This window comes from Trachymyrmex cornetzi, unplaced genomic scaffold (assembly GCF_001594075.2).
Source record: "Trachymyrmex cornetzi isolate Tcor2-1 unplaced genomic scaffold, Tcor1.1 scaffold127, whole genome shotgun sequence".
NCBI lineage: Eukaryota > Metazoa > Arthropoda > Insecta > Hymenoptera > Formicidae > Trachymyrmex > Trachymyrmex cornetzi.
In genome coordinates this window covers 812,252-825,157 of record NW_017295839.1, presented here as the reverse complement: position 1 = coordinate 825,157, position 12,906 = coordinate 812,252, and the positions used below count along the sequence as shown (strand labels likewise).

The window sequence follows — 12,906 nt, the reverse complement described above, 5'->3', positions numbered from 1 at the left end:
TTTACAACTCATTTTTCACATCTTGTTCGCGAATGGTAGCCAAAGTAACACGTGAAACGTCACCGGTATTAGAAAATTCTTGATAAATAATCGCAAGATACCTGGTACAAGCGCACAGATACGCGCACCTTCGACGTATTTCTGGATACACACGTACCCGATACACACTCGTAGAAGAGGGTACTCACGATCACGCGATCGGGCCCAAGAAACGTGCCTATGCGTGCGTACCGATCGTATGTACGGGCCCGCATCCACGTCTGGACCGACAGCGAAAACCGGCCCAAGCTCTACGCCGCGAAGAGCTGCCTTCGCATTTGCGAAGGTTGCTTTCCTCCGCGTATATTTCGTCGTGGATTTGCGCGACGTCTAGCTCGATCTAACCGCGTCGCTTACATAAGCACGTTATAAATCCCAGCCTCCTTACTTCTCTTTTCGTTATGGCGCATCAAGGATACCCCAACACTCGCATCTTACTATTTTACCTCGGTAGTGTACTGAAAAGGAAAAATCTGATAATAGCTTCCAAATATTGAATGAAATAATTCTCATCAAATATTCAGTTAATATATAACCAATCAGGGTTGCTACAGACCTGGAAAACCGGGGAAAAAAAAATTGAAATTGGTCATGGAAAATCGAGAAAAATCGGGAAAATATAAAAGAGAATTTTGTGAACTTTGCTCACAATTCCCCTAAACTGTTCCTATTCCAAATAATTTTTATATGTATAATTCGGTTTATAACGTCTTTATCCGATAATCTCTCGCACTTATGCCTGCGGTGCGCACGCAGGTTGTACACAGAGACATACGGGATCTACAATTTTAACGCCGGTTTCGAACGGCAGTTTTTGAGAGGTTCTCTTGGCAGTAGATACTCTTGATGATTTGCCGGACCACCGAAGAGGAGCTATGCCCGGGATCTCTAACATAGCAGTCTCGTGCGCTACCTTCTACGCCACGCTCGGGCTCCTAAATAATTTTTATAATTTTTTAAATATTTATCTGACGTTTATAGTCAAATATATTCAAAGCTCGTGCACTTTCAACGATTTTTAAAAAATAAGTAAAATTTATATTTTATTTAATAATTTTATTTAACCGCCCTTTTTCGTCATATAACTGCATTTTTTTTTCCAAAACCAATTTATTTTTTGTTGACTTGAATTTGCCCCCAAAATTTTATTATGTTACTAAGCTTCTTTTGCGTTTTTAATAATAGCTAGCTTTCTTACAATCCTTAATTCTAAATGTTAAATAATTTTTTACATATTGTATAATGTTTTATATTGGTCATAGAAATTTCCCATTTTTATCTGGAAAACCTGGAAAAGTCAGGGAATTTTAAAGTTCATTTTCTGTGGCAACCCTACCAATATATAATTTTAGAAATTTTATAAAATAATTTTACTTTTCTAAAACTTTAGTAAATATTATTCCAAACGTAATATAATTAACTGTTTGGTAATATTTACTAAATATTTAGATTTTTGATTATATTAATATTTTATTGTAATTACTTTACTTAGGTAATATTTTTAGCTATTACCAGATTTTTTTATATCGAAAAAGCGAGAGACTCGTAAATACATGTATTTTTCCATGCATCGCTTATCAGTTATTTTTAAACAGGTCACGTAACTGACAATTTAGTGATGACAATACGGTGTTTTTATTGCTAAAAATAAACGATAAATAAGGCAATGAAAAAATACCTTAACTCTTGCAACTTACTCGCGGAAATTACTTTTTTCTTTCGATGGCTATTGGAATAAACCAATTTACGAAATACGAAAATTCCCGCGCTCGTTATATACAATTATTGAATAAAGAATACCTGGACAGCGTATAAAGCGAAAATGTATTTCGCTTTCAGTATGACAGATGTGACGTAATAAAAATTAATCAAATCGATACTCTTTACCTATAAATTAAACCAAGTTTTATGATGCATCTCGTTGAACAGATTAGCACTTCTCTACTATTTCTTCTTTTGAAAATAAACTAAAATAATCAATTGCTGTCTATTGCTCGTTTCTAGAAGGTTAATCTACATTGGTAGAAATGGACAATTGGACATACATGCTTTTCTACAACCAAAAAATACCTATTTCATATATGTATAATAATATATACCTCCGTTCGTATGTATTTCCGGTGTGTCGTCATTATAAGTTATAAAATTAACTCAACGCAAAACTAGCAATGTCGTGATATGATACTTCCCTGTGTTCTTTATTCAATGGTTACAAAAATATAAAACGATTTTTGAAAAGATCTATGTAGGCTTCGAATTATTTTGCCGGTGTCGCATTTAATCTGTCGTACATTTTTACGCTGCATTCAGCTGATAAAACAAGACATTTTTGCATACTCGTATTTTATTTTATTTCTTTTTTCCGACCGCTTTATTTTTTTATGTAGTCATTTATGACACGGCGTGTGTAATTTATGGCACGCGCGTCAATATTGAAGATGCTTGACATCATACAAGCATGGCTAATAAAAAGTAGCGTAGAAAGCAGTTCTATAATACGGCCGGGATCAACGTCGACCAACCGTAGATGAATTGGACGGTCTATAAAGGCGGCAGCGCGAGCTTGGCACTTATGGTTTATGATGACCAGAGTGCTCGATGACCGTAAAACACCCTGACATAGTTTAATAAAAGACCGAAGGCGACCAATGGGGCTCGATGGCATAAAGAATTCATTTTATGCACCATAAAATGTTACGGTGGCTCTTCACGCGAGGGCCTGTCGCGTCTGGAGAAAAGAATAAAAAGTTACAGACGGAAGCGTCGCGACGCTTCACGATAAGCGCGTGTCTAGTTCAATGCTCGCTACGAGTGGCGGTGGCGGCGAAACTCGCTTTGAAACGGTCGATTATTCTTGATCTCTGATATGGAAATATTTAGTCACGTATCATTTTAACGTCAGTCGCTTCAATCGTCTTTTCCGAGTTGTATACATTTGTGTCTTGACACAGATATCAACAACTGATGACAGTACTTGGATTATGCAACAAAGATCATCTGTTATCCTGGCAATGAGCGAAACTTTGTGGAAATGTATTCAGATTGAGTTTGATTCTCTGTCGTAATATCGTAAATAAAAAATATTTTAGTTTATATCAAAGTATAATAAAACCTCAAGAACGGAGCTTTGTATCCTACATTAATTTATTTTCTGAAAAATATTGTCCTCAAAAATATTAAGTGCTACATTTTTTTATTTCAAATGCGCTATATTTATCGTAATTATCGTTATTAAGATTTATCATATTTATAACAAACATTATATTTCTCCAGGGAGCGTGTTATTTCAATAATGATAATAATAATATGGTACGATGAGAAATAATTCACAACTGTCAGTCAACAACGAATAAATAAAAAGAATAAATTTGTTCAGTCTTGATTCTTCAGAGCATAGCAGTTAATTGAAATGATTCGATTGTTATTGGCTTATTTGCAAGATGCAAAAGGCACAGAAAAGAAAAACAATGCAATAGTACGCAGTTTCTAATTGCAGTTCGAAATCTCATTTGGCAGAATAAAATCTCACTCTTGAATATTAAAAACTGAGTCACTTCTTCAGGATTAAGCTTAATTTTCATTTTTTAAAATAAGATTCCACTCCACAAAATTTAGACAGTATACAGTTTTATACGTTTTACATGTAAATGTATGTAGTTAGTTTGCAGGAATAAAAAGAAACGAAATTTCGCGTTCCGTCGAGACGACAGAACGAAATACATTTGCATAAAAGGATAACAAGCGCTCGTAAGGCTTGAAAAATACGAGATTATTTCGGCGTACTGGCGGATTTGTCGTACGATCCAGGCGGCTTTTTAGACGCAGTTGCGTGCACGAAATAGCGGGCCGCGATATTTTCAGAACGTATGCGACTGCAATTGCGGTCCGCCGCTGCACCGGGATACAACGACATGCATTGTAAATTATGCCCCAATGATATTATATATCCATCCTAAAATATATGGACCACTGTATCGGTTTAGTGGCCCATATTTTTTCAGGTGTATGTATATTATATATATATATATATATATATACACTGGAAAAAGAGAAGTTACGTTAATTGAAATTCTGATTGATATGATCAAAAGTTTTTCTCATTAAACCGATCTTCCTAAACAACAATAGCGATTTTAAACCGAACTATTCTGGAAAAATTGATTTTTTTCTAAAAGAGGCTACTTTAAGTCCAATCTCTTCGGCTTAAAGTAGCCTTATATAAAATTTTTTTTAACAATGAAGGCTATTTTGAAGCGATGTTTTTGATAAATTATTTTGTTCGCAAATGATCTTTATTGTAACGATTTTTTTTCCACAGTTTTTATATATTTGATTAACTCTTTACAAAGTACTCTTACATATTATTATGTAGACGCCATATTAATTTAAATGTCGCAGACACAATTGTTTCTTTTATCGTATATTATTGAAAGAAAAAGAAAAAGAAGAACTATTTATACAATCTTATGAAACTCTTGTTTCTATAACGATTGAAAAAAACGCATTGAACAAGATTATCGTCACGACATGCCGCTTAATGCCCTAATATTCTTCACGTGAGCGCCGAAGGCGTTCATGCTCCATTCACTCCATCGATTCTTCAGTAAATTTTACACGAAAGCGCGAGCATTAGTAAAAAAATCATGTCCAAAGTTCAGCAAGCAAAAATAAACGGATCGATTGTAGTTTATCTCATATCTTGGATAAACTAAAAAAATAATAGATAAATAAGACCGCTGGAAAATAATGGATAAATAAGACCGCTGGAAAACATAGTCTGTTACGCGCCTCCGCGCACGAGCCAAGCAACGACAGAAATATCCAGCCTTGACTTCCTCGCGATCTTTTCTTTGTTTTTTTTTTTTTTTGGTTTTGTTCTTTTGCGTTGATTTCCTTCTTCGAAGACTGCATTCCATGCCGTTCGCTCCAGAACTACTTTGAAAGGGCTATTTGCTCCGTTTGCTCTCAGTGAAGTTCACGCTAGCGATCTGCAACGGACTGATCTGAAAGCGTTGCTGCTCGTCGTGTTGCTCGTCTTCGCGAAGCGCGCGGTTTGATACACACCGGTAGGCACGATTGCCTACCATACCATTGAAATAATCGCGATGCCGCACGTGTCATAGGTGTCACAGGGATTCTATCGACTTGTGCGCAATGCAATCGGATGTATCGAAGTCTACGATCCCGGCGCGACATGCTACGTCGTGGCGAACAAGCGGCAGCATATCAGCGAATGCATCTCGATGTGGTGTACCGTAGGACATCCGCGAGGTTGTCGGGAAAAATGCGATTTGAATCGCTTCAGAGCATCTTGAGAGTGTTCCTTTAAAAATTGAGACTGAAGACGCTGACAAAGCGCCTTCTTAAAATGTTTTAGAATGCATTGTTACACGGAGAGAGTTTTCATTTAAAATTTACTCTGAAATGATAGTGGTACAATACTTTACAGATAGTGGTACAATATTTTACAGATTTTTACCATGCACTTCAGTAAAATTGATTAAACTTATTTTATACTTTATTGTAGTTTTATTAATGAATGAGAGAGATTTACATTAAAATTCTTTGAAATACAATGTTGTCCCACGACTGTCATATTTTCAGAGTAAATTCTAAGAAAAAATTCTCTCTATGTATTTATGAAAAAAAATCTATGTAGTTATGTTTAAAATTGGTTAAGAAAGAGAGAATAATAGAATTATATTCTGCTTTCTAAAATCTTTGGAGTGCAATCGTAACTCTAAAGAGTAGAATCTTATCTTAAAAATGGGCTCTTTTTTTCAAACTGGTTTAATTATCACTTTTTAGAATTAGATTCTACTCTAAAGAGTTTAGAGAATGAAATATCTTAGAAACTTCTGAGAAAATTTTAAGAATTTATCTCTTTATATTGCGAAGTTTGTAAAAATTTCTACTGCGAGAAGAAGGTGATACGTATTTTCGAATGGAGCGTATTCGAAAATAACACGTATGTGCAACGGATATGACGCGTGAACATAAACCGGATACGATAATATTTGTTCGCAAGGCGATAAACATTCTCAAGGATTCAAGGCGAACATCTGCTATAAATGAAAGTCTAACTAAGGCAAAATATATCTGTGATAGATCATTCGCATTGTTATATAGATATCCATTTTTTTTATTTTATTGAATACAAAGAAGAATTATTTATACTATCGAGTTATTTCAGTAAAAGAATATTATCAACATTACCACAAAATGTATCGACGATTCTTTTCTATTCTATTCGAAATTTTAGAGGTATAATATAATTATAGGTCTGTTCGCGTGTTGCTTAAAATTTCTAAAAATTTTTTGCACCTAAAATAAGATAAATATATGTTTGAGTGTTGAACAAAAAGAAACTGAAGATACTAAACGTAAAAAGTACAAGTAACGCGAACAGACCTTGTATTTTGTTGATATAAGATGATCGAGTGCGGTAACCTTCATTATACATATATTATTATCCGATCGCATTAATTTCAAAACTTTCTATTAATCTTTATTGCTTGTTTTTTCCTTGTAGGAAGAGGACATAGGATGGACCAAGTCGTGCGAACAGGTGTCATTCATCATTGAAGAGGAGGAGTATCTCAAAAAAGCGAGAGAAGCAGGAGAACTCAAAGGATGCCTGCTTCGTCGCAAACCGCCGCATCCGAGCGGCGAAACGAAAGGGTGGTTAGTACTTGTTGTAAATTGTTTCTTTTTTTTCCTCAAAAGTGATTCTAATTCAAAACAAACATTAAAAATAATATACAGATAAATGATAAGAATAAGTTAAACAGATATATAATTTCCTAAAAAAAGATAGGTAATCTACGGTTTCAAAACAGATTTTTTTATTTTTTAAATTCAAATCTGCGACATTTTGAAATGCTTGTTTATTCAGAAAACTACAAATCATTCCATTTTAATCCCTAAATGTTTGATTAGGATTATCATCTTTATTTACGTTTTGTTTTGTGAATTTTCAAAGTTGTTTGATGATGTATAAAATACATGAGAAGAAATATATTACATATGGTCTTCTCTCTTTTTACAGCTAACACATGAACCGCCGAAATTGAAAACGACTTTGAAAACACCTCCCAAGCAAGCGACTAATCCTTTACAATTCGTCAAAGTCGGACCATGTTCACTGTATCGAACGGCGCAGGAGCAATTACAAAAAGTCCAAGAGGTGAAGAAAATCAAACAGGAAGTCCGCGATGATCCCGAGGACTGGCAATCAGTGAGTAACTTCAAAGTCATCATCTTATTAATAAAAAAAAAAAGAAGTATTACAGGTTCGACAACTTATACGAGTACTTACATTCAATAATTTTGACTTTAATTCTATAATTCACCAGTTATAAAAATTTAAATTCATATCTTAGATGAAAAAATGTTCATGTGTAAAAAAAATTGTTGAAGTTTGCTCTATTTTTTTTATAAATCTATTTTAATTGAGATAAAATATTAAAGTCAATTAACATCTTACTTAATTATTTAATATACCATATATTTTATTAAGTTTAAAGTCATTAATAATCAAATTAAGTATCATCAAAATTTACAAACGTCAAATTTCTCATTAAAATTAATTAAATATTTTATAGATCATTATGTATTTTACTTAAAAGTTTTTACATAAAAGTTATTACAATACGGTTTTCTTAGTAATGAAAGATGACATTCCATTCGCAGAATTTGGATAATTGGAAGAGTAGTCGGAGGAAGCGGCAGGAACACATAATCGAGCGAGTGGTGGAAGTGAAGAAACTCGAATTGGAGGAACACGACCGTCTGCGTCGTAAGAACAAAACCTTCTCGGAGATGATGGAGGAGCGCGGTAACAGGGGTCGTAAGCTGAGCATCAGCTTGGCTATGTACAACGATGAGGATGCGAACGATCTCAGCGACCTCGGGATCGGTACGAGCAGCGGCAAGAGCTCGGTCAGCGGCGATACGCATGACGACACACATAGTGTTTTGGTACGCATTTATTCAAACATGTGCGTAATGTACGCCTTGCGTCGCGTCGACTCGCTTTTATTGAAAAGAACATTAATTCCGATTCTGATTAAATCTATTGACATAAATTCTATAACAAGAAAATTTGTTTTTAATTATTAATTTATGTATAAAAAATATATCTTTTTTTACATTTTTTTAAAGGCAAATTAATGAGAATCAGTCGTTAATCACAAAATTTTAATTTGCATTTTATTTTATCTTTTTTATTACGAATCCGTGCAAGAATTATCGGTTTGTGAATTCAAAACTCTTACCTCCACCCTGCAATGATCTCATCAAACCGTATTAATCGTATGGCCATGACCGCTCTATTCTTATATTTGTTTACATTATGTGTTACTTGCAAACATTTATTTAGTCCCAAGCTATTCGTCGCGCAATCAATAATTATTTCTATATTAAATCGACAAGAAGAAAATAATAGTTAAATATTAAAGCGTATCTTTTTTTTACTGTAAAAAATTTTACAGATATCCTTACGAAAATAGCCATTGTTCGATAACATTATGTTTGTTTTTCAAATTGTAGAGCGACAGGGATAGCGAGATCGAGAAGAGTCATTCGGATGTCGATAACACCATCGATGTGGCCTCATCCACGACGTCAAGCATCGCAACATTGACGACGACGGCGGCAACAATCGCGACTACATCAGTAACAGCAACGATCGCATCAGTAGCAACGGCAACGACATCAGCGGATACTAGTACGGCAATAGAATCGACAATAACACCGATGACAACGACGGCAACAACGACCGTACCGGTAACAACGACGTCTACCGCGAGAAAAATGTTTGGTGGTGGTTTTCATGGCAACCTGAATCACAATCAGGAGTACGATTCCGGTACTACCGCGACAACGAGTTCACCCGAACCGGAAGAATATACGTATGAAGGTGCCATTCGTGGTTACGTGTCGAGAGTGTCGCAAAACATACCGCGAAGATCCTTGACTGGAATCGACTCCAAGTTAGACACGGCAAAATCGTCGCTGAACGGTTCAAAAACAAACTTGAATGACGACAGTAGTAAGTCCCCGCTGTCACTGGTGAAGGTGGATATATTGAAGCGACGTGAGGTGTTCGAGAAGGCGTCGCAGAAGAGCAGCGACAGCAAGGCAAACAATAGGTTATCCGGTGATTTCACCGGCACAAAATCTATCAAAGAGAGACTATCGAGTCTCGAGCGACAGAAGTACGAGACGGAGAACGGTGACAAAGCCACTAACAAGACCCTCAATCGATTGTCCGGCGACATGAGCTCTATCCGAGAGAGGCTCACTCATTTGGAAAAACAAGCTTCGGAACGTGAGAGCAAGAGTTCCGTTCACCGCAAGCTTAGCACGGAAGATCTGGAAACGGTGAGGCCTGTCAGGGAAAGACTGTCCACCTTGGAGAAGTACAGTAGCAGCGACGAGTCTTCGGTGCCGACCACGACGAATGAGTCGCGTTCGCACAATGGTGAGTTCACCGCCAGGACAATAAAGGATCGTCTTAGCGCACTGGATGTAGCCAGAAGCAAAGACGCGATGGAGAAACGAGGACCTGCACACGTCGGCAAGCATCCGCTATGTTTCCGTGATCAGGAGAATAGAGTCGACACATCGACACCCAGCGAAAGGAGTTCGTCGCCCGACTCGGAATATCGCGTACCACGAGCCGTCTTCCACAGAAGTCTGGACTCCCTAGACGCAGACGCGTCCAGCGGCCCAGACACGTTCGAGCGTGTGCAAAGCCTCGAAGAGCTCGATTATGGACGTCAATATCCCGCCTCATCGTCGTCCGCGGAACTCCTGAATGACACGGACCGCGAGGATTCGGGTATTCACACCGCAGACGTAAGTTGCTCGGTCAGCCAGGCGGATGAGCCGATCGATGAGGAAATTGTGCAACACACCAGTGGCACGATCGTCGAACGAAGAGAAGTCGAAGAGAGGATTAAGACTATGTCCGTCATCCAGGAGGACGCATTAGCATCGGGTACGATAGTGGAAGCACCGAATGACACCGCGACTACTCGCTCACAGTTCACCAGCCACCGGGAGGCAGTAGCAGTGAACAAGGTAAGAAAAAATATTGAAATTTTTAAGATATCGTATTTTTATTATATAAATTTTGATAAAGTTCCATTCGATAAAAAATAATTATTCATATCTTCACGGTGATTTTCATTTTAGATCTCTAAGACCCGTTTCTACCAATATAGTTTAATTTTAATCTCGGTTTAACTAACTCTTCATCTTTTTTCAGTTCCGAGAATTAGAAAAAGATAAAGAGTAAGTTGAACTGAGATTAAAGTTAATCTACATTGGTAGAAACGGGCCTTATGCCCGTTTTCCATCAACATAGATTAACTTTAATCTATGTTCAACTTACTCTTACGTAAGTTAAACCGAGATTAAAATTAATCTACATTGTTGGAAATGGGCATAAGTAATTTAAATTAGAAAACTTTAAACTAACGCCCATATTCAAGAAAAAACAATTTCATTATTAGTTATATTTTTTCTGACGCCTATTCACACCTGAAAAATCAGATAATGAGCACTGTTTCTATTTTACTATTTCCTTTACACAAATTCCTTTTTTTCTTTTTGGTTATGGCTTTCGGACAACTACATATCGGGTAACTCTCTGATTCTGTAGGATACTGCTGATACTTCTGGGGAACTATCGACTAACAAATCACAGTCGCAGGCGCGCGTAGAGGCCGTTACTAATTCTAATACACTTCGTTCGCATATTTCTGTGCCTCGCGCAATCACCCATCCGAGTCCCAAAATATCTCCGCGAGAAACGACAATCCCCGAAAGCCTTTCGAAACTACGAGCGTTCAGCAAAGACACGACCGAGTTCAAGACAGATTCTGAAATAAGTCCCAACGAGTCCATAGTATCGGCCAGTCTGAAAATCTCCATCGAGCAAGCGAGACCGAAATTCATTGGCCAGGCAAAGCGACAGAACCCGCCCAAGGAACATCTCTCCAATCTTCCTCAACCTCAGCCGTGTTTAGAAACCATCCCCATCGCGGAGACATACCAATTATCCTTTCCCTCCGTCAGAGCGACGACGGTCCCGACTAGTCTCTCTCCTGAGGCCAGTCCGGTTTCCAAACCCGCGTCCTGCCGCACCACGTCCAAGATTCCCACCCCTCTCCCTCGCAAAACCGCTAAGTCTTCGCCAACGAGTCCCGACTCTGTCTTGACCTCGTTCGTTCCTAAATCTTCGCCCTCGAAGGTGCACAACGCGAATAACAAACCCTCGACGAGTCAATCTCCCTGTTCGATTCGGAGAACGTCGACCGAAACGACGACCGTCGAAATCTCCTCGCCTGTGTCCCCACAAACGAGTTCAGCGGAACTTTCACCTTCGTCGAGATTACCCGCAACGAGTGCGCGACGCCACGACGATGCGCTATTACCTGCGGAACGACGTCGCACCGTGGTGGAGGTGTGCGAGAAGGTGGTGGTACCTCAGGGCAAGGCACCCATGACGCCCCCGGTGACGCCGTTCATCACAGTGAATCGCGTCAACACGGTGGACAAGCGGACAACCCCCGTCGCCGAGGTTAGAAGCGATCAGCAAACCGGCAACGCCTCGAAAAATTCCTAAAGACGCGAGGACCATCTTTTCTGATCTGACAATAACAACCGCGCAGTGTCCTCCTCTTTTTATCAGCCTCTAGACAAACCATACTAGATCTTGTACGTAGAGCCACCGTCTCGTCGGGCGCGAGGAATGCGAGGGTGTGTCGAGGGTGTGAAACGCTGAGAGAACGAGGGTTCCAGGAGCAACTCCGTCATCGTTTCGACTTTATCCGCGTACAAACTACGTTGTTTATCAGCCAACGGATCGAACAGGTCGAAGATATACGTTCCACGTTAGCTGAACAGTTGTGCGGTTCTTCTTCGCTTAACGTTTACACTTTTTCGTAGAAGTCACCCGGTTCGAGAGTTCCGCTCCCAGCTCTTCGAGACACGAGGGCTCCTCCGAAGGAGAGATTTTATTTTAAGGAATTTAGCCTTAACGAATCGCTATCGTCTCTACGCTCATTAAGCGCGAAGTTACGTAAACTTAGGCTACGTATGCCGCTAGTCATGTAAATAGGCGCGACGCAGGTGCGAATATAAGATAATCTCCGGTTATACGATATGTAGACTTAGATCGGGTTATGCAGAAACTCTACCGTGAAACTACTGCTACGCGTTATAATAATAACGGCGCAACGACTTGTAATAGAGTTTACAATTGCGGTATTATGTCTGCGACCGTAACAGCAGGCAGCCTGAGCGCTATCAAATACGCCGTTTAAGGAAAAACGTAACGGCCGATCTCGGCATTAATTGACTTTAATCGGCAGTTTAACTTTATCTCCTCCGCGATTACAGCGAAAGCTGCGAACGGAACGGTCGATTAAAATTGACCGCCGATATCGACCGTAAGCGGGAATAAACCATTGTGATAACACGTTCAATCGCTCCTCATCTTAATTACGATCGTGCATTAAGTCGAGCACGTCGATTAGAATATCGGCGATATCGCGGGGCGTTCTCCAAGTAACACTTTAATTAACTTCACTTGCGATGCTCCGAGTAAATTTTGAAAGCACTCGCCGACACTTGACGCGCGATTATGATTAATTGTCATGGATTATAAGCGGTCGACCGAGAAAGAAGGAACAACGATGAAATATAAGATACATTGGCAAACAAAACCTGCTATGTCGTATTATTTTCTCTTGCATTTATACGTGAGTCTTATCGCACGGAATAGTAAAGCTTTATCTTGGTTTTTTTAATTTTACAGTTTATCACATAGTTATTATCAAAGAAAAATCAGTCTCG

General features: G+C 38.5%; 1 protein-coding gene across 4 annotated transcripts in view; it reads left to right on the top strand.

Annotated features, from left to right (window-relative positions):
- smash (smallish) overlaps nucleotides 1-12,906 on the top strand; it is a 72,548-nt gene that overhangs the window by 50,433 nt on the left and 9,209 nt on the right. For 3 of the 4 annotated variants that reach the window (XM_018522038.1, XM_018522039.1, XM_018522037.1), the window contains exons 2-6: nucleotides 6,572-6,723; nucleotides 7,088-7,276; nucleotides 7,732-8,019; nucleotides 8,590-10,125; nucleotides 10,709-11,629. In XM_018522038.1, the coding sequence (XP_018377540.1) occupies nucleotides 6,673-6,723; nucleotides 7,088-7,276; nucleotides 7,732-8,019; nucleotides 8,590-10,125; nucleotides 10,709-11,629 (2,985 nt within the window). In that variant the 5' untranslated portion in view covers nucleotides 6,572-6,672. The remainder of the gene's footprint in view (nucleotides 1-6,571; nucleotides 6,724-7,087; nucleotides 7,277-7,731; nucleotides 8,020-8,589; nucleotides 10,126-10,708; nucleotides 11,630-12,906) is intronic. The other variant, XM_018522040.1, reaches the window with a different exon arrangement.